Raw genomic sequence first — 23,255 nt, 5'->3', positions numbered from 1 at the left:
TGAGAAAGAAGTGAAGAGGCATGAGAAGGAGAAGGTGGAGACAAGTTAGGAGACCAGTTGCCCAGAGGAGACAGAGTGATAGTTTGGGAAGATGTAGAAAGGAGATGACGAATTTGAGCTTTGAGCATGAGACAGGTAGGACTTGGTAATAGAGTGGATCTAGAACAATGGCAGTATGAGTGAGGGAGAGAAAAATCATGCATGTGTCTGGCAAGCACACCTGAATGGTGGTGCCATTCACTGAGATGGGAGGCAAAGGAATCAGAGCAGTTTGAGGGGGGACTTATCAAAGTGGCTTTGGATATATTTAGTATAAGGCAAGGTTTTGCGGGGGGGGGGGCTTATTAAAGTGGCTTTGGATATATTTAGTATAAGGCAAGGTTTTGCCGGGGGGGGCTTATCAAAGTGGCTTTGGATATATTTAGTATAAGGCAAGGAAAGGTACCGAGGAGGCTGCTGGATGTGTAGCATTCACTCGTTCTTGCTTTAGAAGGCTGCCTTTGGAGGCAGGAATCCTAGGTTAAAGTTCTAGTACCTTTCTGGCTAGAAAAGAATTTCACCTGGGGCCTGGCATGTACATTCTCTGAGCCCATCTGGAAAATGATGACAGTAATGCCTACCCTAAATTAGTTGGTCCTAAAATAAATGATCTCCGTTTATACTAACGGAAAAGATGAAAACGAAAGCCAAATGGAAAATGCACTGGAAATGGAATGATTTTAACTCAGGGGCACAGTGACCTGGTGTTATATGAAAAAAGGACAGCAAAAACTAACTCATGAACGCTATGCTAAAGAAGGCATGGAGCTGCCCAGGACAAACAACAGGTATGGATTTATTACTTCCTCTCCACTTCTCAAGAGATAAGACCATGCATGGTGTTGGGCAGTCCAGCTATAGAGCAGGATCTCTTCTACCTCTACCTTAACAATGCCCCATTCCCATTGCTGTTTTCCAGGAAAAAATACTTCATTTGGGGATAGGTTGGGATGGTGGGGGTTGAGTGAAGAGAAATGAAAAGACCTGTATAGAACAGTGTTTACCTACATATATTTTGGCATCAGGTGGCCTGGATTTGAATGTTGGCTCTGTCATTCACTATATATTTCATCTTCGCCGGGTTCTTCTAAGTCCCTAAGTTTTTGTTTCCTGATATAACAAATACGGATAATTATAGGAACTCCTTCACAGGTACCATTATTTTGACGATTAGATGAGATAATCTGTGTAAAGCACTTAGCATAGTTCCTGCCCAAGAGTAAGAGTTTGGAAAATGGTACTTTTCATTATGAATAGTAGAAATAATAATGAGTGAACTCTATATCTCAGGTCTCATTAAAAATGAGTCTTCCGCCCTCTCTTTTTGTGTCTGCCTGATATGGGGCCCAACAAAACGTGCCACACATTAGCACAAGTACACACTGACCTTGGCTTTAGACAAAGATTTTGGGTCTTCTTCCTAAAACTGTAAACTATGCTACTGCATATGTGAGGACCTAGTGTTTATTCCATGGAGAATTGACAACATGGATTAATGTGCCGTATAGGAAATAGGAGGTGGGAATGGCTCAACATAAAGACAGCAGTGGAGAAGAGGTACAGTGTCATTCAGAAAGGAGAGTGGTGTTGCCTTTGAGGGAAAGTGTATTTCTTAAAATAAAGGGCCAAGCTTGTAACTACTAAAAACTGCAAATCACTGGGGAGGCAGAAGCCAAGTATACATGCTTTGTGGTTGTCAGTTTCCCAGTCTTCTGACTGTAACTTTGCTCTTGATCTGCCGGACCAGACGGAAAAAACAATGGCCTCGATGTTAGAGAAATGATTCTGGTATTGTGTATTTGGGTACAAAGGGAGAAAAATAGAAAAGAGAAAAACAGAAAGGGAAAGAACTCTTTCACCACAGAGTGATCAAAAATGTAAGCCTGGTATAAAGCTAAGGGGCAGATACTGAGACGGGCAGTTGTCACTCAAAAGCCCTGTCAAATCCCCCCTCACGACATCTTTTTTCCCTTTATTCTTTTGATCTTCACTCCTTCTTCTCTCTCTCTTGCCATTTCCCTCTCACAACCCTGGGAGATCTTCAGGTTTACAGGCTGGTTGGGTAAGCAAAGCACACACGAGTGCAAGTATGTGCAATACACGAACAAATGCAAATTGAAGTGGTGTATGAGAATCTAAATATGAAAATGCTGAGGGACCAGAGGTGGTTGGGACCTCTTTCTGTTTCCTTTCTGTTGTCTGCAGAGTCATTCTCCTCCCTGCCTGCTCACAAAACAGTGTGTCTAAATCCTGTCCCCATGTTCCTGGAGTGCCTAGCCGAGAAGGGACTCTTCTCTTCACTATACCTTGTTCCTTTGTGTGAGCTAGTGCTCTGAGGCTGTGGATGAGGGTAGAAATGTAACACACTGTTTGGCATTTGCCTCTTTTTTCATTTTCACTTGACAGGGTTTCCTTTTAGGTTAGTTTTAGGGTTATTCCAAGAAACGCAGTTCTCTGAGTCAAGCCTTGGGTTATTGTCATCCAGGTTTCCATCATTTGACGCTACTGGATCCCACAGTGCTTCAGACTGTGAGACTTTAATGTGTCTGAAATGTGTAGTTGTTAGGATTAGTTCTAAAAAGTACACTATGGCTTTAATTTCCCAGATTACAACAGAAGCCTTGGGGGCGGTTAATGCTGTTGTTAGAAGCAGTAGTAGGAGAAGAAGGAGGAAAGGTAGTAGAAGGAGGAGGAGGTGTGGTAATAGAAGTAGTATAGACTATAATAGCAGAGTAATAGTACCAGTAATAGAATGGAATAATCTGGATAATATAATCTTGGTAATCTCAGTCTAACTACATGCTACTACCCTATCTAAAGGCATAGTGTGTTCTTTGACCTTTTTTCCCAGTTTTATTGAGATATAATTGACATATTGTATTCATTTTAGGTATACAACATGATGATTTGATATATGTATATATTGTAAAATGATCACCACAGTAAGTTCCGTTAACATCCATCACTCCACACAGTTAAATTTTTTTTCTTATGATGAGAACCCTTAAGATGTGCTCTTTTAGCAACTTTTAAACACTTTTTTTTTTTTTTTTTTTTTTTTTTGCGGTACGCGGGCCTCTCACTGTTGTGGCCTCTCCCGTTGTGGAGCACAGGCTCCGGACGCGCAGGCTCAGCGGCCATGGCTCACGGGCCCAGCCGCTCCGCGGCACGTGGGATCTTCCCGGACCGGGGCACGAACCCGTGTCCCCTGCATCGGCTGGCGGACTCTCAACCATTGTGCCACCAGGGAAGCCCTTTTAAACACATTTTTAACTTTAGTTACCATGCTGTACATTACATCCCCAGAATTTATTTATTTTATAACTGGAAGCTTGTACCTTTTGGCCACTTTCACTCATTTTGCCTACTCCCCACCACCTGCCTCTGACCAGTCTGTTCCCTTTTAATCTGAAGGCTGTCTTACATTTCTTATTTTTCTTTTCCAATGCATTTGTTGAGCAAATTTGATTATTTGTCCTGTAGAATTACCCACAGCCTGGGTTTTGCTTGTCACATCTCATGGTATCTCCATGTTCCTCTTTCACCTTTTAGTTAGGTATACAGATTTGATCACATTTATTTTTATTTTCTGGCAAGAGTATTTCATAGATGATGTTGTGTAGTTACATCAGAGCTACATAATGTCTGATTGTGTGATGTTAACAGCCACTGATGGGTATTGCCTAGATCCATTCGTTCATTATGGGCTGCCAAAGAGTGATGTTCTAATTCTATCATTCCTTCATTTATCAGCTGAAGTATTCTTATAAAGAGAAATTCCTCCCATGAACCAATTATTTACTACATGTACAATTTGTATAAGAAAAGCAGAATAGACACTTGGTTCTTTCCCTTTATTTACCAGGTTTAAAAATGAGTTGGTTCACTAGCATTCTTAGGTCACAAATAAGTATTTGTGTTAAGTATCAAGAATTTATATGAATTTAAACATACTAATGAGTTTTAATTCATTATAATTATTATCCTTATTAGGCTGAAAATGTCCCACATATAAAATCTATTAACCATTTATAATATAAATTGCAAATATTTTCTCAGTTTGTCCTCTGTCCATACTTTCTTATCCTACTGTTTCCAATGCAGCATAATTCTTACATTTATGACATAAAATATATCACTTTTTTTTCCTTATTGGTTCTAATTTTGAGTCATAGTTAAGAAACGTTTTCCCCATTCCCAGATTATACAGAAATTCACTCATGTTATTTCTCACACTTGCATGTTTTTTTAAATTAGCATTTAAATTTGTGATGTTAGGTTTCTAGTGTTAAAAATTGTAACTAAATATATTTTTTTATGATTTCTAATACTTTTCTTTCTGTATTTCCTACTTTTTTCCTTCCTGTGGTTCAGTTTAGAAATTTTCTATTGACCTATTTTCCAATTCACGAATCTTATTTTTCTTGGTATCCAGTAAGTTTTCAATCTCATCAAATTCATTCTTAATTTCTGATGTTATATTTTTAGTTATTGGTTTTTTTAGATTTTTAATTCTTTGATGAAATTGTTCATCTTTTCATGTAGTTCCTTCATCTTTTTCTCTATTCTTGAATATGTAAAAAGAGTTAATGTCCTTGTTGGCTAACTCCAATGTTTCTATTTTTTCTATATATGCAGTTTATTATATGTATTACATATATAAAGAATATATATTGTGTTATTATTGACAATAATAGCAAAAGGAAAGGATGTGCTGGAGTAAGTTGTGAAAAAGAAAAAGTAGACAAAAAACAGACACATGAATGATCTCCTATAACATACCCAACAGAACAGTGCCGCAATTAATGGTTTAAAGAATTTCACATTCTTAAAGAAATTGAGAAGAAAAAAGAAAAATAATGTATATATTTTATATTGACCCATATATTTACCATTTCCTATGCTCTTCTTTCCATCCCATGGAGTGAAGTTACTATTTGGTGTCATTTTCTTTCAGCCTGAAGGACTTACTTTAGAATTTCATATAAAGCGAATCTACTTGCCATGAATTCTGGTTTTTCTTTTTTTCATTTTTACTTTTGAATGATATTTTCAATGACTGTAGAATTCTTAGTGGACTGTTTTTTCTTTCAGTATTTTGAATATGTCTTCTGATCTCCATTGTTTCTAGTGAGACGAGAGCCATTAATTCTATTATTGGTCCCTGCATGTGATAAGTTTGGGGCTTTTTCCTTACTGATTTCAATCACTGCTTTCCTACTTTTCTCTTTGTTTTGGCTTTCAGCAGTTTGATTATGACATGCCTAGTTGGGTGTTTCTTTGTATTTATCGTATTAAGGTTTTAAAGTTCTTGAATGTGTAGATTAATTTGGGGAAATTTTTAAAAAATCAAATATGAAGTTTTTGGTCTTTGTTTCTTCAAATATTTGTTCTGTCCCCCTCTGTTTCATCTCTCCTTCTATGACTCTAATTACATATATGTTAGGACACTTGATATTGTCCTATATGGCTCTGAAACTCTTTGTTTTCCTTCAATCCTCTTTCTCTCTGCTATTCAGATTAGATAATTTATATTAATCATTATTCAGACATAGTGATTTTTTTCTTCTGCCATCTCAAATTGGCTGTTGAGAATTCCCAGTGAATTTTTTATTTTTATTATTGACTTTTCAACTCTAGAACAACCATCTGGTTCATTTTATCCTCACTGAAATTCCCTATGTATTGAGTCATTGCCATCATATTTTGCTTAATCCTTTGAACATACTTTTAATAGCTGCTTTGAAGTCTGTTAAATCCAATGTAGGATCTGCTCAGAGTCAGTTTCAATGAACTGCTTTTTTCTTGAGTACGGATCACACTTTCCTGTTTCCTTCATATGTCCTCATTTTTTGTTGAAAGCTAAACGTAAAAACAAAAACAAAAAACCCATAATGCGACAACTCTAGATTCTGTGGGTTTTTCAAAATTTTAGTAACTTACCCATATTTAAATTGCAAAATCTGTCTCCTTTGCAGTGTGTGGCCATTGAAATCTCTGCTTAGCTTTTTACTATAATTCTTATGTCTTTAGTTTGCCTTCCAAGGAGTTGCCCCTACATTGGCAAAGCCCCTTTGTTGGTCCACAAATGAATTTGGCAAAAATTGTGCTCAAATACCTCAAGCCCAATAGGCTTCCACCCTCTACACATAGATGTCTGTGGAGGCGGGGTTAGGGAGTGCCTTCAAAATTGCGACAGTAGTACCTCCCTTGGCTTTCACTTTTCACTGGGCTCTCTCAGGTCCCCCCGACTCATGTGTATATTTTCCCAGTCAGCCTGAGATATGTAGAGAATTTATGTCAGCTATTATATGACTCTCTGATTTCTGGAATCTCCATGTTAACTGTCTATCTGGTCTGCCCCTCATCCCAAATGAGACTGCAAACCCAGGCTAACCAAGCGTCAGTTTTTCTCTGTTTCCTACCAAGTTTGTCCCTGTTAGCTGACAAAGTGAAGGATTTTCATGCTTAGACCTAATTTAAGTCTTCCCCTTTTGGAAGAAAAGCTGCTGGGTTTTGTAGCCAGCTCTAAGACGGTGAAACTACCTTTCTCACCGACCTAGTCAGGAAAGGGGATAGAAGGATCCCTAAGCAAGAAGGCTAAAGACTCCTACTGTTCTTATTGAAACTCTAGTGGTTTTTCAGGAGGAAATGCTTCCCAATTAAATGTTTGTCTTTGGTCAATTTCCAGGGCCCTGAAAATTGTGATTTTTTTTAACACATTTGCTCAGTTTTATACATATCTTTTTTTCACTGACATCTTCATGCCCGCAAAACCAGGAGTCAGCCCCTCAATCCCTGCCTCATCTGCGTTTTTGATACTTATATTGTATCTTTATTTAAAAATACATATTCATTACTACTCTCTTATAACAATTATTTATTCTTAGTGCTAAAGGTAAATATATATTCAACACTTACCCCTAGCCTTTATGTGAATGTCTCTTCAGTTTGAAGTATATTCTATTGGAGAATCCTCAGGAAATGTTCATGGGGCAATATTCCCTGAGTTCTTGCATGACTCTAACATGATTCTTATAGTCTTCATATTAAAGACTGAATGTAATATCCTTAACTCATATTTTCTTTCCTTGAGTATATTCGATATGTTACTATATTATTTTCTGACATAAAGATTTGCTGTCCAAAAGTTAATAATAATTTGATTTTCTTTCCCCAGAACTGACTTTTTTAAATACTTTTATAAGAAAATGCTTAATGTCCATTCTGAGACTATTTTCCTACTTTTGCAGTATAATCTTTTAATATGTATTTTCTAGTCATTTTATTTTAAGAAATTGTACTTGAGTTATAATTTTCAGTATTTTTTCTGTCTATTGTTTATTTCCTTGAGTATCTTCTATTAAACATACTTTTTATCTTCTTTGCCTGTCTCTTTCTTTGAATCCCTTTTACCTCTTTTTTCTTTTAAAATTCATTATTTATTAACTCATTTCATTTAAAAATTTCCCTCATTCTATTTTTTAAATTTCTTTTAATGCATTAGCTTTTGTGTTAATATATTCTTGGTTTTGTTCTAGTTTGCTCTTAATTTCTGAAATGATTTTCAAAATTTATTATTTCCAACCCTTTCCTGAATTCTCTCACTTATCTTTTATAAACTTTCTTCTCTCCAATTGACTCATTTACTAGTCTTTCTAAATTTTTTCATAGCTTATATCATTTTCTTTATTTCTTTTAGCTCATTTTGAATAAGTAGGCTATAGTTTTTATTTATTTTGAAGTCATGTCTTTCTAATATGCTGTTATTGTTGTAGGAATGTTACTTTGTTCTCTCTTTTTTTTTCTTATGGTATCTTTACATGTGATTCTACCCCATTTCTTTTCTATTGCTCGATCTAAGTATGTTTAAGTTAAATGGATTTTGATTTTTATCATGGAAGAGTGGGCCAGGCTATCTTTTCTAGAGTCTTCAGTTTCTCTAGAGCTCTCTCGTCTGTTATGTTCAAGGCAAATTATATGCCACTGTACTTTGTGAGATGTACTTCCTTTCCTCCTATCCCTCACTTTTATCTAAATTGCCTCTTTGCTTTCTCCTGTTGGGCCTGTCCTGTTTAATTTGGATTCTACTCCCAGGGGTTTCTTCTCAGTATGGGATATGTCTGAAGAGTCCCCTCTGCTCTAGCACTGACAAGCCTTTTCTTCTTTCCCTAGAAGGCTCTGGTAATTTGGTGCCTACATACTTCTTTCTGCATTTGTGATGCTATCCTCAGATTAGTCTGCCTTTTTTCCCAGTGATTGCCTGTTGGTTTTTTTCTGGGGCAGGGGGAGAGTTCTCTAGTTCTAAGGGCCATCAGGAGCCCAGCTGATTTTCCTGTTTCTTTTTGCACAGTTGCTGATATCACAGTGGTCTAGTGGTTTGTCTCCACATATTAATGGTGATATATTGTTATTTAGTGTTCCTGTAGATATTGCTGTAGATATTGTGTTTAGTTTTGCTACTCTAGTTAGTCTGTTTTTATTAGGAATTTCAGGAATATTCAAAAAGTTATGCCACTTGTATTTCCAACTTCCCAGAATCTGGACAAACTTTACAAAAAATTTAATACTTATGTATTTGGGTAATGCACATTAAAATAGACTTAATGTACCGAGTGGATTTCATAAACTACACAAATCTGTGCCTAGATCAGTCTCTGTTTAAAATAAACTGATAGGTTCTTCCCTGGTGGTGCAGTGGTTAAGGATCCGCCTGTCAATGGAGGGGACATGGGTTCGAGCCCTGGTCCAGGAAGATCCCACATGCCGCGGAGCAGCTAAGCCTGTGCACCACAACTACTGAGCTTGCGCTCTAGAGCCCGTGAGCCACAACTACTAAGCCCACGTGCCACAGCTGTGCACCTCAACGAAGGGTAGCCCCCGCTTGCCGCAACTAGAGAAAAGCCCGCGTGCAGCAATGAAGACCCCACGCAGCCAAAAAAAATAAATAAAATAAAATAATAAAATAAAATTTCTCTCATTAAAAATTTTTTTAAAATAAAATAAACTGATATAAGTCAAAAAATTACAATAATCTCAAAAATAAAATCAATAATATTAATGGTGGTATGCAAACATGGCAAAAAAAGTTTCGTAGTGATATACAAGTAACTCCATTTGGAAGAACTGTTATAGTTAAATGCCTTTAACCATAAAAGACAAGGGTTTTATTGTTTTGTTTTGTTTTTTAAATTACGGGGTTGGAGTAATATTTTGAAGCAGCAGTAGAAAGCAAAGAAGGCACTGATCCCATCTCCTGATCTTGAGGAAATAAGGGTATAAGAAAACAAACAACCACTGTCTGAGAATGATGCGGGGAAGATGGGCCCCAATGGGAAGGCCTGGCTTCAATTAAGGAAGGGGGGGAAGAGAGAGTTATCAGTGAAGAGGACAGCTGATACTGATGAGAGCTTGAAATACAATGAAGTTCTAAAGGCTAGGTATAACTTTCAAAATATCCAATTTAAAAAAAAAATGTGCTGTTGATAATAATGAGGATGTTCATACCCCATGATCCATTCGTTATACTTCAGGGAATTTATCTTAAGTAGCTGAATGGTCAGAAGAAAGCTGTTAGTTTAAGGACGATCCTTGCTATAAAGATTGCAATAGTTTAAATAAGGTAAAAACCCAAACTGAAAAAGCATATGCTTCAGTAATTGAAAATTACTAAACAAATGATGATGTGTATATATGACATAAAGCATCTAAGAATTTCAACCACAGGTAGCTTAAGAATCATGCAAAACATTTTAAGTAAAAATATAGGTAACACTTTTTGGTTAATAAAATTGCAAAGTATGAAAAACAAATACATGCATACAAATAAGATTTGTATAGATATAGAAAAAAGAAATAAGATTTTCAGGATATTAGGATGATAGAATTGTTTTCATTTATAATTTTTTTTAATTTATTTTTTAAAATTTATTTTTGGCTGCATTGGGTCTTTTGGTACGCGGGCCTCTCACTGTTCTGGCCTCTCCTGTTGCAGAGCACAGGCTCCGGACACGCAGGCTCAGCGGCCATGGCTCACGGGCCCAGCCGCTCCGCGGCATGCGGGATCTTCCCGGACCAGGGCACGAACCCGTGTCCCCTGCATCGGCAGGTGGACTCTCAACCACTGCGCCACCAGGGAAGCCCTGCGTTGGGTCTTTATTGCAGCGTGTGGGCTTTCTCTAGTTGGGGCGAGTGGGGGCTAGTCTTTGCTGTGGTGCACAGGCTTCTCATTGCGGTGGCTTCCCTTGTTGCTGAGCATGGGCTCTAGAGCGCAGGCTCAGTAGTTGTGGCTCACAGGCTCTAGAGCTCAGGCTGAGTAGTTGCGGTGCACGGGCTTAGTTGCTCCGCAGCATGTGGGATCTTCCCAGCTCAGGGCTGGAACCCGTGTTCTCTGCATTGGCAGGCGGATTCTTAACCACTGCACCACGAGGGAAGTCCTATAAGTTATTTTTGACATCATTATAGTTTGCTTACATATGTATATATGTGTGTGTGTGTATATATATATATATATATATATATATCAACGTCCTGAAAAGAGAGACTACAAAACTTCATCTAATATCACTTTTAAAATGAAAATAATTTATTAATGGTGCTTCCTTGGAGTTCCTTATGTGTTTTTCTGTGTCATTTCTTCTTTGGAGAAATATTTATAAGCTCTAAAATGACAATTAGGTATGAAAACAGTAAAAAGATCAGCATATGTCAGGAGTTTGGTAGGAGGAAGGTATGAATAGGCAGAGCACAGAGGACTTTTAGGTCAGTGAAACTATTCTATATGATACTACAATAGTGGATACATGTCAGACATTTGTCAAAATTCATGGAATGTACAACACCAAGAATGAACCCTAATGTAAATAACCTATGGCCTTTGGGTGATGATGTGTTTGATGTCGGTTCATTGATTGTAACGAAGGCAACACTGTGGTTAGGAGTGTTAGTAATGGGGGAGGCTGTGCATGGGTGGGGCAGGGGATATATGGAAACTCTGTACTTTCCACTCAATTTTGCTATGAACTTAAAAGTTCTCTAAAAGTAACTGTCTATTAAAATTTTTAAAAAGACAGTTAGAGGCTAGGTTATAACGTTTTATGTTCTACCTGATCCAGGAAATGTGATCTGAAGCCTAAAGCACCAATTTGGGGTTAAAGCAGAGGAACATAACAAGCTGTGAGCTGGATTCTGTTAGGGTAGTTTCCCTATAGTTTTTCAGTGAGAAACAGCTCTGTGCTTCTCAGTGACTCTTTTGCCATTTATACAAGGACTGTGGGTGGGGTCCCCTTCATAGGTGTACCCTGAGGATAGATGAATCTCTATACTAAAACTGTTCTCATTTCTTGGATTAAAAGCACTTTACAAACCAATCACAGATCCATGTCTTTTCTACCTTACGTTTTGTTACAGTTACACAGGATGAATGGAGAAGCAACCATACAATAGAAATAGAGATAAATCAGACTCTGGAAATACCGTGCTTTCAAAATGTCTCCTTAGAAATTTCATCTGAGCTCACCTTCGCATGGTTGGTGGTAAGTGTTGCCCTTTTCAGTGAATAACTGCAATGATCTTTAAATATTAATGAAGTAAAAATGAATAACAAGTAATAATAGGGAAGGAAACATGCTGGATGAGAGGCAGGCATTATGTGGAAGGTTGGGGAGTAGCCAGGGGAGGGAAGGAAGGACACTAGGATTCCTTGCAACTCAGCAAGCCTCTGGGTCTGTGAATGCAGGAGCTTAGAAATTAGTTCCTCAAGGTTAGTTTATATTTCAAGCTATATACTAAACTGTGATTACAGAGAAAAAAGTGGGATGGTGCCCCCGAGAGGAGCCACATCCCGCAGAAGCTCCTACTCACACACACTTGTTTACACACATGTGCAGAGGTGTAGACTACCTTTTCCCAGAACCCTTACTACTCCATTCTGGAAAATATAACATTGCTTAGATTGGGAAGCACAAACTCTAATGCTTATCAAACATAGGGAGAAAATGTGCATGAGAGAAGCAGGAGTTGAATAAGAAACAGTCACTGCCCAGCTCTATTATTGCCACAGGCCCGTAGTTGCCATATTTTCTGACTTAAAAGAATAAAACAAAACAAAACAGAAATCTGGATTTTTATGAGAAATTTTCCAAGGCAAGCCAGCCAAATGACAGCCAGCTCTTAACCAGTATATACAGTAGACCTCTAGCACTACTGTTAAATCAGTTGGTAACACAAGTCTTACACAATTATAAAGATAACCATAAACACACTTTCGAGAATCATGTAATAGGGTGTTTATTTAGGTGATCCAGAATATGACTATATTAATTTTTCATATCATCATGCAAATGAAAACACAAGAGTTAAAAATTCTTACAGAACTAATAGTTGTCCGTGAACATAGCCGCTGATACCACCTGCAAAATACTGTGCTCGCATGGTTGATCATTCATGTTACAAGTGGATAGGTTTTTGTGGGCTGTCTTGGAAACTAGAACCTTCATATAAAAAGATTTCTCTGAGGATGTGCCAAATCCAAAATAATTGACTTGCAAGTAGGCCTTAAAATACAACCTACTGATAATTTTTTACTGTCTAGATATTTTTGGATAGTCAGTAGGATCAAAAGATATTGTAAAAGAACTTTCTCAAATTGTCCTAAAATCTACAATGTCTCCTTGTCATCTGTCAAAAACCACATTTTTTTCCCCCTATTAGGGTTTGGTTTCCAAAATGTAAGACTTCCTGCCTGACATTATACCCATCATTAGTATAAGTCAATTGTTCTTAACAAATGTGATACAGTGTGGTTCTTAGAAAAAAAATTTAAAAGTGGAGATTATGTCAGGAAGCCAGAAACCTGCTGCACTAAACATTGCTGTCATGAAAATGCAGTATCTGTACCTTGTTTACATTATTAATATGTACCACCAATGGGCGAAACGTTTCTACCCTAATTATCACAAATTCACTATCAATGGGAATAGTAAAGTCCAATAGTAATAAATAAGACTAAAGTTTACAGAATATTGAGCAGAGTTCCCTGTGCTCAATATTCTGTAATAACCTAAGCGGGAAAAGAATTTGAAAAAGAACAGGTACATGTATATATATATAATTGAATCACTTTGCTGTACACCTGAAACCAACAAAACATTGCTAATCAACAATACTCCAACATAAAATAAAAATTTTAAAAAGAATAATAATAAAAAAATAAAAGACAAAAAAAGTTTAAAAAGACTAAAGTTTAATAAGCTTTACTGTACAGATTTTTGCTGGCTAGTCAGTTGATCTGTAGTGAACTTATCTTATCTGAAGGGTGTCTAATCTGTTTTTCCAAGCAAATGTTAAAGCTTTCAGTCAGCTTATGTCTTTTCTGTGACGCTGAGCTTCTCCAGGGCAAAAAGCTGCATCGCTCATTTCAAAAATCCCTAGCATCTAGTATAGTGCCTAGAACATAGGCACTCAGTAAATATCTAATACATAATTGAATGGTTTCATTTCTCTTTGTCCCCTTCCCTCACAGTCCTATTCGTTGGCCTCATATTAAATGGATGATCACTAAACCTCATGCTGTCTGATTGGTTAATGAGCAGCTCATTAAGTATCAATGACTAGATAACTGATAAGACATCCTCTATGTAACAGTTTTCTTCAAAGAAACTAACATTATCTGTGAATCCTGCCAACATATTTAGGATAAATAAGGGATGGAGAGATTGCACCTAAGGTCACACAGTGAGAGAGTGAGTCCTTAACTTCTACTGGAACTTCAAGCCATGCTCTCAGTTTAAAGAATGCATCATAATTGAGACAACTTGAGGAACTTTTTGAAAGAAACTTCTTTTCACAGGGAACATTGTATTGGCAAATGTGCTGATCAGATTCCAACTGTGCATTCCCTTTTAAAATGTCAAAATCTATTTACTCCTCTAATTTACATCCATACTCCATACTGCTGGCACTGTGGGATTCAGCAAGCCTGAGATGAAATCATCTAATCTCCCATTATTAAGGAATAAACTACAGTTCTTTATGTCATGACTGTTGTAGGTCAGAAGAGAACATAAATATCCCCTCAATCCATTTTTTAGTGCTTTAGTTTCTTGTTAAACTGGCAGCAGTAATCATAATGATAACCAGTTGTTCTTAACAGACATGATATAATGTGGCTTTTAGAAAAAAGTTAAAAAAGTAGAGATGGTGAAGATGAGCCCAGGAGGGTAGAAACCTGCTTTATTGAACTCAGTAACTCTGGGGAGCTGCAAAGTGCTTCCACTTCAAGTCCTGCATTAAACCCTGGAAACAATTTGACAAACTAAAATTAGTTTAATCTAAGTCACTGGAAAGCAAAAGCCATGTCTTGTATGTGGAATTTTATAAAATCTAATTAATTCAGTTATGACCCTCATGAGAAAGGTGATTATTGGGATTCTCAGTTATCATAAAAATATTATTTGCTGGGTGTCTCTGATCCCATGCTAACGCTGCGTTAAATGTGTTCATGGAGCAGATCCTTTGCATTTTGGAATGTTACATTCCAGGATCATGACTACACTGAAGTAGAAAGGCATCTGGTGCAAGTTGTATATCCACCATTTATCTAGAAAGAGAGGTAACTAAGTAAACGCAAAGGGCTAACCATCGGTGTCAGCTGAGGCTCCATGTGCATGGTTGGATGATGTAGAAAAAGTCATAGAATGTGTGTATTTAGATGGAGTGCAGTTGGTAGAGAAAGGACAAATGCTATTTTTCCTAGTTTATGTCCTGGGGCACAAGCATGCAGTCAACAGGGAAGTTCTGCAGGCTTACTCTGGGAGCTTCTAAATACAGTCTAATATTCTGCATTCATTCCAAACTATCATCCTGATTTCCCACAGTATAAATTTCAGTTCAATCTAACAAGCATATGTGAATCTGTTTTAAGTGCGAGGTCCTGCAGGGATACAAAACTATATTGAACATGTTTCCTACCATGAAATACAACTTTATTAAAATGTAAAAACTAGCAACATAGAGGGAAAATAATTTGATTCTGACTAAATGTACCTGGAAAAGCCTCTTAGGTTATGTCTGAGCTGGATAATTAAAGCCAGCAAACAACAGACATGTACTACACCAAGACCCTGGGACCTGTGAACACATAGTGGGAGTGGGAGTGGGGGAGGTGATGAGGGAATGTTTGTTCCCAAACTTGGTGGATAAAGAGAAATCCATGACTTTTCTCTTTAAAATCACGAAAAGAAAATGAGAAGCATACCAGATTCACACAGTTCAATATTAGTGATAAAGGTATATAACTAAAACCTAGATGCTTATGCTTCTGTACATTTTTATCTATAAATGTCTCTTTTAAATATTCTCTTCTTTATTATTTGTAATGTTCTATATGTAAACAAAAATTGAAATGGTACCATCAACAATATTGGTTTTCCATGCCTATGGGAAGCCTAGCTATTCAGAAAAGAAAGCTGTCACCTTCTACCTGATGGCAACTGACCCTTACTGTCTTCACCATAATCAAAAATGATGTGTTAACAAATACCGTATGCTAACACATATATATAGAATCTAAAAAAAAAAAATGGTTATGAAGAACCTAGGGGCAGGATGGGAATAAAGATGCAGACCTACTAGAGAATGGACTTGAGGACATGGGGAGGGGGAAGGGTAAGCTGGGACAAAGTGAGAGAGTGGCATGGACATACATACACTACCAGATGTAAAATAGATAGCTAGTGGGAAGCAGCCACATAGCACAGGGAGATCAGCTTGGTGCTTTGTGACCACCTAGAGGGGTGGGATAGGGAGGGTGGGAGGGAGGTGCAAGAGGGAGGGGATATGGGGATATATATGTATAGCTGATTCACTTTGTTATACAGCAGAAACTAGCACACCATTGTAAAGCAATTATACTCCAATAAAGAGGTTAAAAAAAAAATGAAGTGTTAGCCAACCTACAAAGTGTTGACAACCAATTGTGATGATTGGAAAAATATTGTTGTGGACTTCTATAAAATGGACATGGGGAGCTTTGCAAGGACCCTACTTGACAGCACTGACTGGATGGAGAATAAATGGAGCAAAGTGAAGATAGGAAGCAGTTAGGAGATAAAGAAGTAACAATCGATGCAGTTAACAGAGTTTATTGAATGGGCTCTATACACTCAGCACCTACTTGTCCTGTGGCCACCACTGCCAGCCCTGACATGGAGATGAGGTCACCTCACTAAATCAAATAGTTCCATGGTCTCTTTTCTGCATTGAAAATTCTGATTCTAGTACTAAAATAGGAACCCCTCTGCAAATTATTTTAGGGTTTGTGAGGTCATTAAGAGACATTCAGGAGGAGTTTTCTATGATTCAATATGAACCCTCCCAGCCCTCATCATGCTAATTATTTTATCCAACTCCTGTATGTTATTATGCATTTATTTTTCTTCTATGGGTCCTGATTTTCTATTTGTTTTTCTTGTGAATTTTTCTTCTCCTCAAACAGACTCTCAGCAGAAAAGTCAAGGACTGTCCATTCTACTACTTTTGTGAAGCAGTATGTAGCAAAGGCATTAATAGCATGGCTTTTCAAGGGAAATTGTTGTTTTCAAATCCTGGCTCTACATTTAATAGCTGTGTGACCTAGGAGCTAGGATTAGGGTGAAGTGAGTAGGGTCCTCACCTTGGGTGCAAAATTTAAGGAAGTGCCCCAAGAAATCAGTAATCAAGATATATATCTTAATAAAATATTTTTAAAAATCAAAATTTAGGGAAAATCCATGATGAACAAAATGTCGAATTTTAAAATAAAGGCACAATGTTTTTAGTTTGTTTTGAGATCCTGCCATGCTGTTCAAAGAATAGGATTTTCCAATCAGCCTGTGGTTCCTTGGTCTTCGTGGCATCATGCCCCCCACGGGTGCGGGTTTGAAGGTTGACAAGGGCAGGAGAAAAGATTGAGCAATGCATGGCTTCATGTAGTCATTTTTCAAAATGTTAAGTGTAGAGAGTTTATTAATTTTTTCCACTGAGGTAAAATATGGGAGAGTATTTTGATAAGTGCATATAGGGATACATATTTTTCCTTTTGTCTCAGAATTCTATACAGCCTTGGATACGTTGCCCAGCCTGAGTTTTAGTTCTATCATCCACGAAAGGGGATAATTGTAGTTATATAATATAATTATATTATAATTATATAATTATAGTTTTATAACTATATTATAATTATAGCTTTATAATTATATTATAATTATATTGTTACAGTACCGGCTCCATGGTGTTATTGTGAGGTGCTAAATAACTTAGCACAGTACCTAGGCTCAATACATATTAAAAACTAATCTTTAAAGAGTTCGTTTTAGGACTCTCCATAATTCTTCAGTTTAGTTGAGCAGAGAGTAAATACTCATGAATTCACAGCAGGCTGACTCAGTTGAGGCTGGAAGACAGTGATTTAGTATTAATTGAACATCTATTGAGTGTTAGGACTCGTGTAGGTGTATCAGATACATTAGCTAGTTCAGTCTACATTCCTCATTCAGTTTTGTAAGGGTCTACCAAGTTGGAAATCCCATGAAGTTTTAGAAATATTTATTAATATTTTAAAAATTATCAAAAGAAGAAAAGAAAAGAAAAACAGGCAAGAATAAAGGTTCTGTGGAAGATCCCCTACCAGACTGTTTCCGGAAGAACAGGTGCCCTAAGATCATTCTTAACAGGTAGGAGTTGAGGTGTATTCTCTGACCCCTATCACCAAAGGTAGATCAATATATCATAAAACGCTCCTTTCAATCAGCAAATTGTCCACATCTCTAAAATCTCCAATTTATACAAAGACCTCTGGCTTCCTGGAATTTCTTATACATTTTTCATTCGAGAGAGTCCACCAAAAAAATTTTGTTTTGTGATGGCTTGGTTTTATTAAGGTGTGCTGTCTCAGAGGCTTCTTTGTCCCTTTTTTGGTGCTGTGACTTAAGTACCTTCTTTGTGTGACCTGTGAGCAAGTTAGCTAACCTTGGTTTATTCCAGATCGTCGTAAGGAGTAAATAAGGTAAGACTTGAAAGAACTTGGCACAGTGCCTCAAATACAGTAGGTGCTAAATAAATTTAAGCTATGAGTAATAAGAATATAAAAATGCAGTAGTGGTCATCGTATAATGTTAGTATTGTCTCTCCCTCTCCCAGCCCTAGACATTTCATCGTTCCCCTGCATTTTGTCACCTCTCTTCCCATTTGCTCCACAAAGGCAGGTGCTCACATGCAGATTCTTGCCTCGCCCCTTTATATCTGGAGCCTCTGGAATCTCTCAGGCTGTCCTGATGTTGTAGATTACAGGGCACACTTTGCAACCGAATCCATCTTTCCCAACGAAGGAACAAATCCCTCCTCTACAACAGTCAAGCACCCAGAAGATAAACAAACAAAAAACACTCTGCATAATTTTTTAAATATCTTTTCTCCATCAGTTAAACTACCCTGGCCAGTCACCCCCAGCTATGCAGTAAAGGAAAAAGCAGTTCTCTCACCAATCTCCACCTTCAGCCTCTGACTGCCCTTCTTCCACGACAGAGTGACAGATGGAAGTGTTCCAAATGGTGAGTCATTTACTAAAAGATCAAGCACTCTGAACCCCTAGATTCTCACAAAAGCAGTCCCTGTGCGTAAAACAATAGCTGTAAAGCGTAGCTTATGCTGAAGAACCTGCAGGGGGAGCCAGCCTCCTTAATTACTGGCCTCCAGATCAGCAGACGCTGCGTGAAATGCCTTCCTCTCTCTTCTGCCGTCAGGGCTCCTTTTGGGGCCCCTGTCTCCAGAACATAAGTTCTCTCCCTTTAATTTTCTGTATCCTTCCTCGTTAGGAAGGCAGCGGCACAGACTCTTAAGTCCTACTTTATGTGGGTATAAAGTTACGTTCTTTGCTTCAGGAGTAAGTCTGTGATTCTCTGCAGGCATTACTACCTGTATATCTGTAGGTAAAGCTGATACCAATCCTCACCATGTTCACCTAAAAAATTGTCTTGCATAAGAGTTTCTACTAGGTATATTCTGGAAATACCTATCTAAACTATCTAAGTAGTCTGCCTTCCTGTTTTCCACTTCTTGCTCTGCTCCCAGCTCATACTTGAATTTTCTCCCTCACCTGGCTTCCCTTTCTTCTGCCCTGAACTGTCTCAATTTTTAAACCAGAGAGTCCAAGTCACAGACCTTTGTTTTCATTATTTCATGGCTTCTTCCCCATCCGATGCATTCCTGTTCACCCTTCTCCTTTTCAGTTCCTTCCATTTCCCCGACCCCTACTCATAATGATTCATCTGTTGTTTGGAGTTAGACCAGTGGTTTTCAGCCCCCGGTCCTCTGAGGACCTTTTAAAAAATGTGCCCTGGGATGAGACTGATCCCAGAACAACTCCAGTAGAACCTCCAGAGAAGAAGCTTGTGCATCAGAATGTGTTCAAAGCAACTCAGTTGAAAATATAGAGCTATACTGAAGGAGGATAAGGACATAGCCTTTCCTCTCTGCTTATGCCCCTGAAGAGTCCCCTTCTTACTAGGCCCTTAGTCAGCACATTTACTGACCCTGCCCAACACTGTGACATCTCCGGGACCTGGTCCATGAGATTCAGGCTAAGGCAAGAATAATGAAGGCTTTTTTTCATAGACCCACAAAAAGGTAATAGACTAGAGGAATCAAGTATTCCAGTTAAATTCTGATCTCCAAATTCAGATTAACATTTACAGCCTATTCCTTATGTGTCCTTTTTTGTGTGTGTGTGGTACGCGGGCCTCTCACTGGTGTGGCCTCTCCCGCTGCAGAGCACGGGCTCCTGACGCGCAGGTCCAGCGGCCACGGCCCACAGGCCCAGCCTCTCCACGGCACGTGGGATCCTCCCGGACTGGGGCACGAACCCGCGTCCCCTGCATCGGCAGGCGGACCCCCAACCACTGCACCACCAGGGAAGCCCCTTATGTGTCCTTTTTGAAGGTCACAATCACAGAAATAAGAGCAGAAGGACAGCAACTAGGCTGAGGTAAGGAGGTAAGGAGATACCAAAGACACAAAATTTAAGGAGGCACTCACTCTCAGGTGCCCACCCTGCACTTACAAGATCCTGGGAGTGACTGCTTCCTTAAATTTTGCATCCTAGGAGACTCTCTTTACCTCATTCTAGTCCTGGCTCCAAAGGGAGCTAAAATGAGACCTTTTCTAAAGGAATGCTGGAATGCTGGGAAGCGAGGATGACTGTGATCACCCAGTTTAGTGAAGATTTAATGAGTAAAACTGATACAGCCTCCTGAGCACATCTTAGCAGTAAGATTTCAGAACTTGAAATGAGAATTATGATCTGACATTAGCTCCCAGCGCTGTACCCCACCCCCAAATCCCACCCCCAATATGCAACTTATGGAAGGTTATGAAAGGCAAGTTTTAGTCAGAAGAGCAGCAAGTTTCTATTTGTGTTAAGAGAGAGTGACACAAATTTATGACTGAAAGTCAAGTGTCACGATACTTTCTCTAGTAACATACTCAGTATCTCTTAATTTCAATCCTTCACTCATTATCTCTATTGTTACAAGATACAAATGAATTACTGCGTGTGGGACACCTAGTCCAGAGCTGGCACAACTGAGTGCTCAAAGCTGGTAACCATTTTGTCTCATCAGGAGGATAATGGAACTCAGGAAACACTTCTCACCCAATATCACCCCATCAGCAATTCCACGTTATTTAAAGACAGAGTCAAGCCAGGTACAGACTACAGCCTCTACCTCTCTCCAGTCCAAATCCAGGATGATGGCCGGAAGTTCCCTTGCTAGGCTGTAGTCAGGTCTGGCAAAATCTTCAGACGCTCCACCACGGTCAGGGTTTTTGCTAAGAGTTTCTGTTCTCTGGACTCCCTGCCATCCTCCTGTCACTGTCTCCTGCTTTCTCTCCACTAAAGAGGAAGCACCCTATTAGCGGGAGAGCAGCCACACAAGGGTCACTATTCTGGAGTTCTGTTTGCCTTGATAGTTGTCATTCGTGTTACGGCTGGGGACGAGGGTAGGAAGCTAAAGAATGATGGTTCAGTTGCCAAAGATCGGTCAGTTTCCTGGTGACCACTACCTTATGTGCAATTTTAATGTTTCCTGAGAATACTGGAAGTCTCTTTAATTATAATTAGGTCTAATTGCTTACTTGTCTAATTGCCTTAGTTGCTTTCTGGAGCAGAGTGGAATAAGGCCAGTGTGAGAAAAGGAAAATGATAAACACAGCTCCAAAGAAACTCTGCAGGAGTCCTCTCACCCCTACCAAGGCCAGCTGGGGTGAGAGACTGTCCAGCTTCTCCAGCCAAAGAACCTGCTGGGGTGGCCCTCTGACCCTGCAATCACAGGAGAGTGGAGCTTAGGTGAAATATCCACTGTGGCCTCAAACAAATTGCAGAGACTCTGCAGGGTGTGAATTTAAGGGAAATGTGAAAATTCTATTTTGCTCAGTGATGCAAGGAAACATCAATAAACAGAAACCCTTGGCTCTGGATATTTTTCATTTTTGTGACTAAGAGCTGTGTTTTTTAAAACATCATTTTTAAATGAAGGCAAAGAGAAAAACAGTGATGTGGATGAGCAATTAATTGTTTTTGAAAATGAGGTAAACAAAGAGAAAATAATTCACACCACCTAAGAGCATGGGCTGGTCGATTTTTTCTCAGTTGTCTGAATGATAGGACAAGTGAAAAATCTTTGTTTTTACTTAGAATCTTATTGATTATTATTAGAGGTCACACAATTCAGTATTTTGAAGGAAATGCAAACCCTTTAGTTCATAAAGGGGGGAGGAGCTACAACCAAAATGTATTTAGTTTGAAGTCGCTTGCTTATAGCTTCTCCTGTATCTCTTTCTCCAGCTCTCACTCTCGTCCTCCTGCCCTGCCTCCCTTTCTCCTTCCTTCCCTCCCTCTTTTTCCATCTCTCCTCAGGGATGGGCTAGGAAATAATCAGTTGCCCTTGATGGTCAGGTTCCTTATGGAGCCTAGACAATGCCCTGTGATGAGTTGGAAAGGCTGTTCATCTCTTTTATTGACATCACCATTCACTCACTTATGGGGTATGACTGTCTTAGCACAAACATGAAGCTGACTCATCTGGCCTGACTATTGGCAAATCGATGGAGGCAGCCATCCGGGGTGCGAAAAAAAATAATTCTGTGTTAGGCAAACTGTGTCCCATTTGGCCAAGAGTTTTTGTACCATAACTCCATCTAATTGCCTTGCCAACATTTAAACCATGTCCTGTATCTCTTTGCTGCATTAAAATACCTTCATCTTGGTCTGGAATGCTTTTTACTCTCTTACATCTCATCTTTATCACCCTGTCTCTACTTCTCTCTGTCTCTATATTTCTGTTTTCTTCTTCTTTGAACTCCTTTCAGTGGATGCTCAAAAATATGGAACTCTGCCTGTTTGTTCATAGAATTAGATTTCTCCTGCTTCTTGGTCTTCTCCTTTAGCACATGGGCCAGCTGTGTTGTGTTGGGACAGTCTTTAAGCTATTTGGGAGTGTCACCTGAGTGTATATCATAGTGATCCTGGCAGAGGTATACACATACCGTATTCAGGACCCACTCTGCGTGCCTGGGTGATTCCCCAAATAGAATAAACCAAAAACAAAAACATGAAAACCTTGAAATACATATTCAAATGTATCGCTGAGCCATTCTATAAGCCCTAAGTCCAGTTTATTTCTTCTTCCAGAACACCTTCATTCTCTGGCAGACCAGGGATTAGAAGCTTCCCCTCTGCTACTTCCTGCATCCCTCTCACTAGCCTCCTTTGACTTTCCTTTCTTTAGTGGGGAGCCACCTGCCATCACAAGTTTGCTCTCCTGCACTCCTAAGCTCTAAACGTGATTGTCCTGAGCCCCCCAAAGAATCTGTCTCGCTCAATCACCTCTGCAACTTTTAGTAATTGTTCTTGCTTTCAGGTCCTTCACTCTACTGGCATTTGTTGCTAATAGGAAATCAGAAGTAGGCCTCCTCCCATAACCATTTTAGGTTGTATCTTGGTTTGGGTTCCCCTGAAAGAAAACTTTGAGACAAGGATTTGAATTAAATTAATTTATTTGAGAGGTAGTCCTAGAAAACATAGGACTGGGAAAATATGTCAAGGAAGGGAAGGAAGATAATAAAATGTACGTGATCAAGCCAGTTAGCACTAGGGTTTAGAGCTCATTCCCACTGGGAAACCC

General features: G+C 38.8%; 1 protein-coding gene across 1 annotated transcript in view; it reads left to right on the top strand.

Moving 5' to 3' along the window:
• CD96 (CD96 molecule) overlaps positions 1 to 23,255 on the top strand; it is an 85,240-nt gene that overhangs the window by 3,322 nt on the left and 58,663 nt on the right. Inside the window, 2 exon segments of the mRNA XM_067737161.1 lie at positions 11,449 to 11,573; positions 20,694 to 20,907. Coding sequence (XP_067593262.1) covers positions 11,449 to 11,573; positions 20,694 to 20,907 — 339 coding nt within the window.

This window comes from Pseudorca crassidens, chromosome 5 (assembly GCF_039906515.1).
Source record: "Pseudorca crassidens isolate mPseCra1 chromosome 5, mPseCra1.hap1, whole genome shotgun sequence".
In the NCBI taxonomy this organism is placed as follows: domain Eukaryota; kingdom Metazoa; phylum Chordata; class Mammalia; order Artiodactyla; family Delphinidae; genus Pseudorca; species Pseudorca crassidens.
This window is presented reverse-complemented; position numbering and strand designations above follow the sequence as displayed.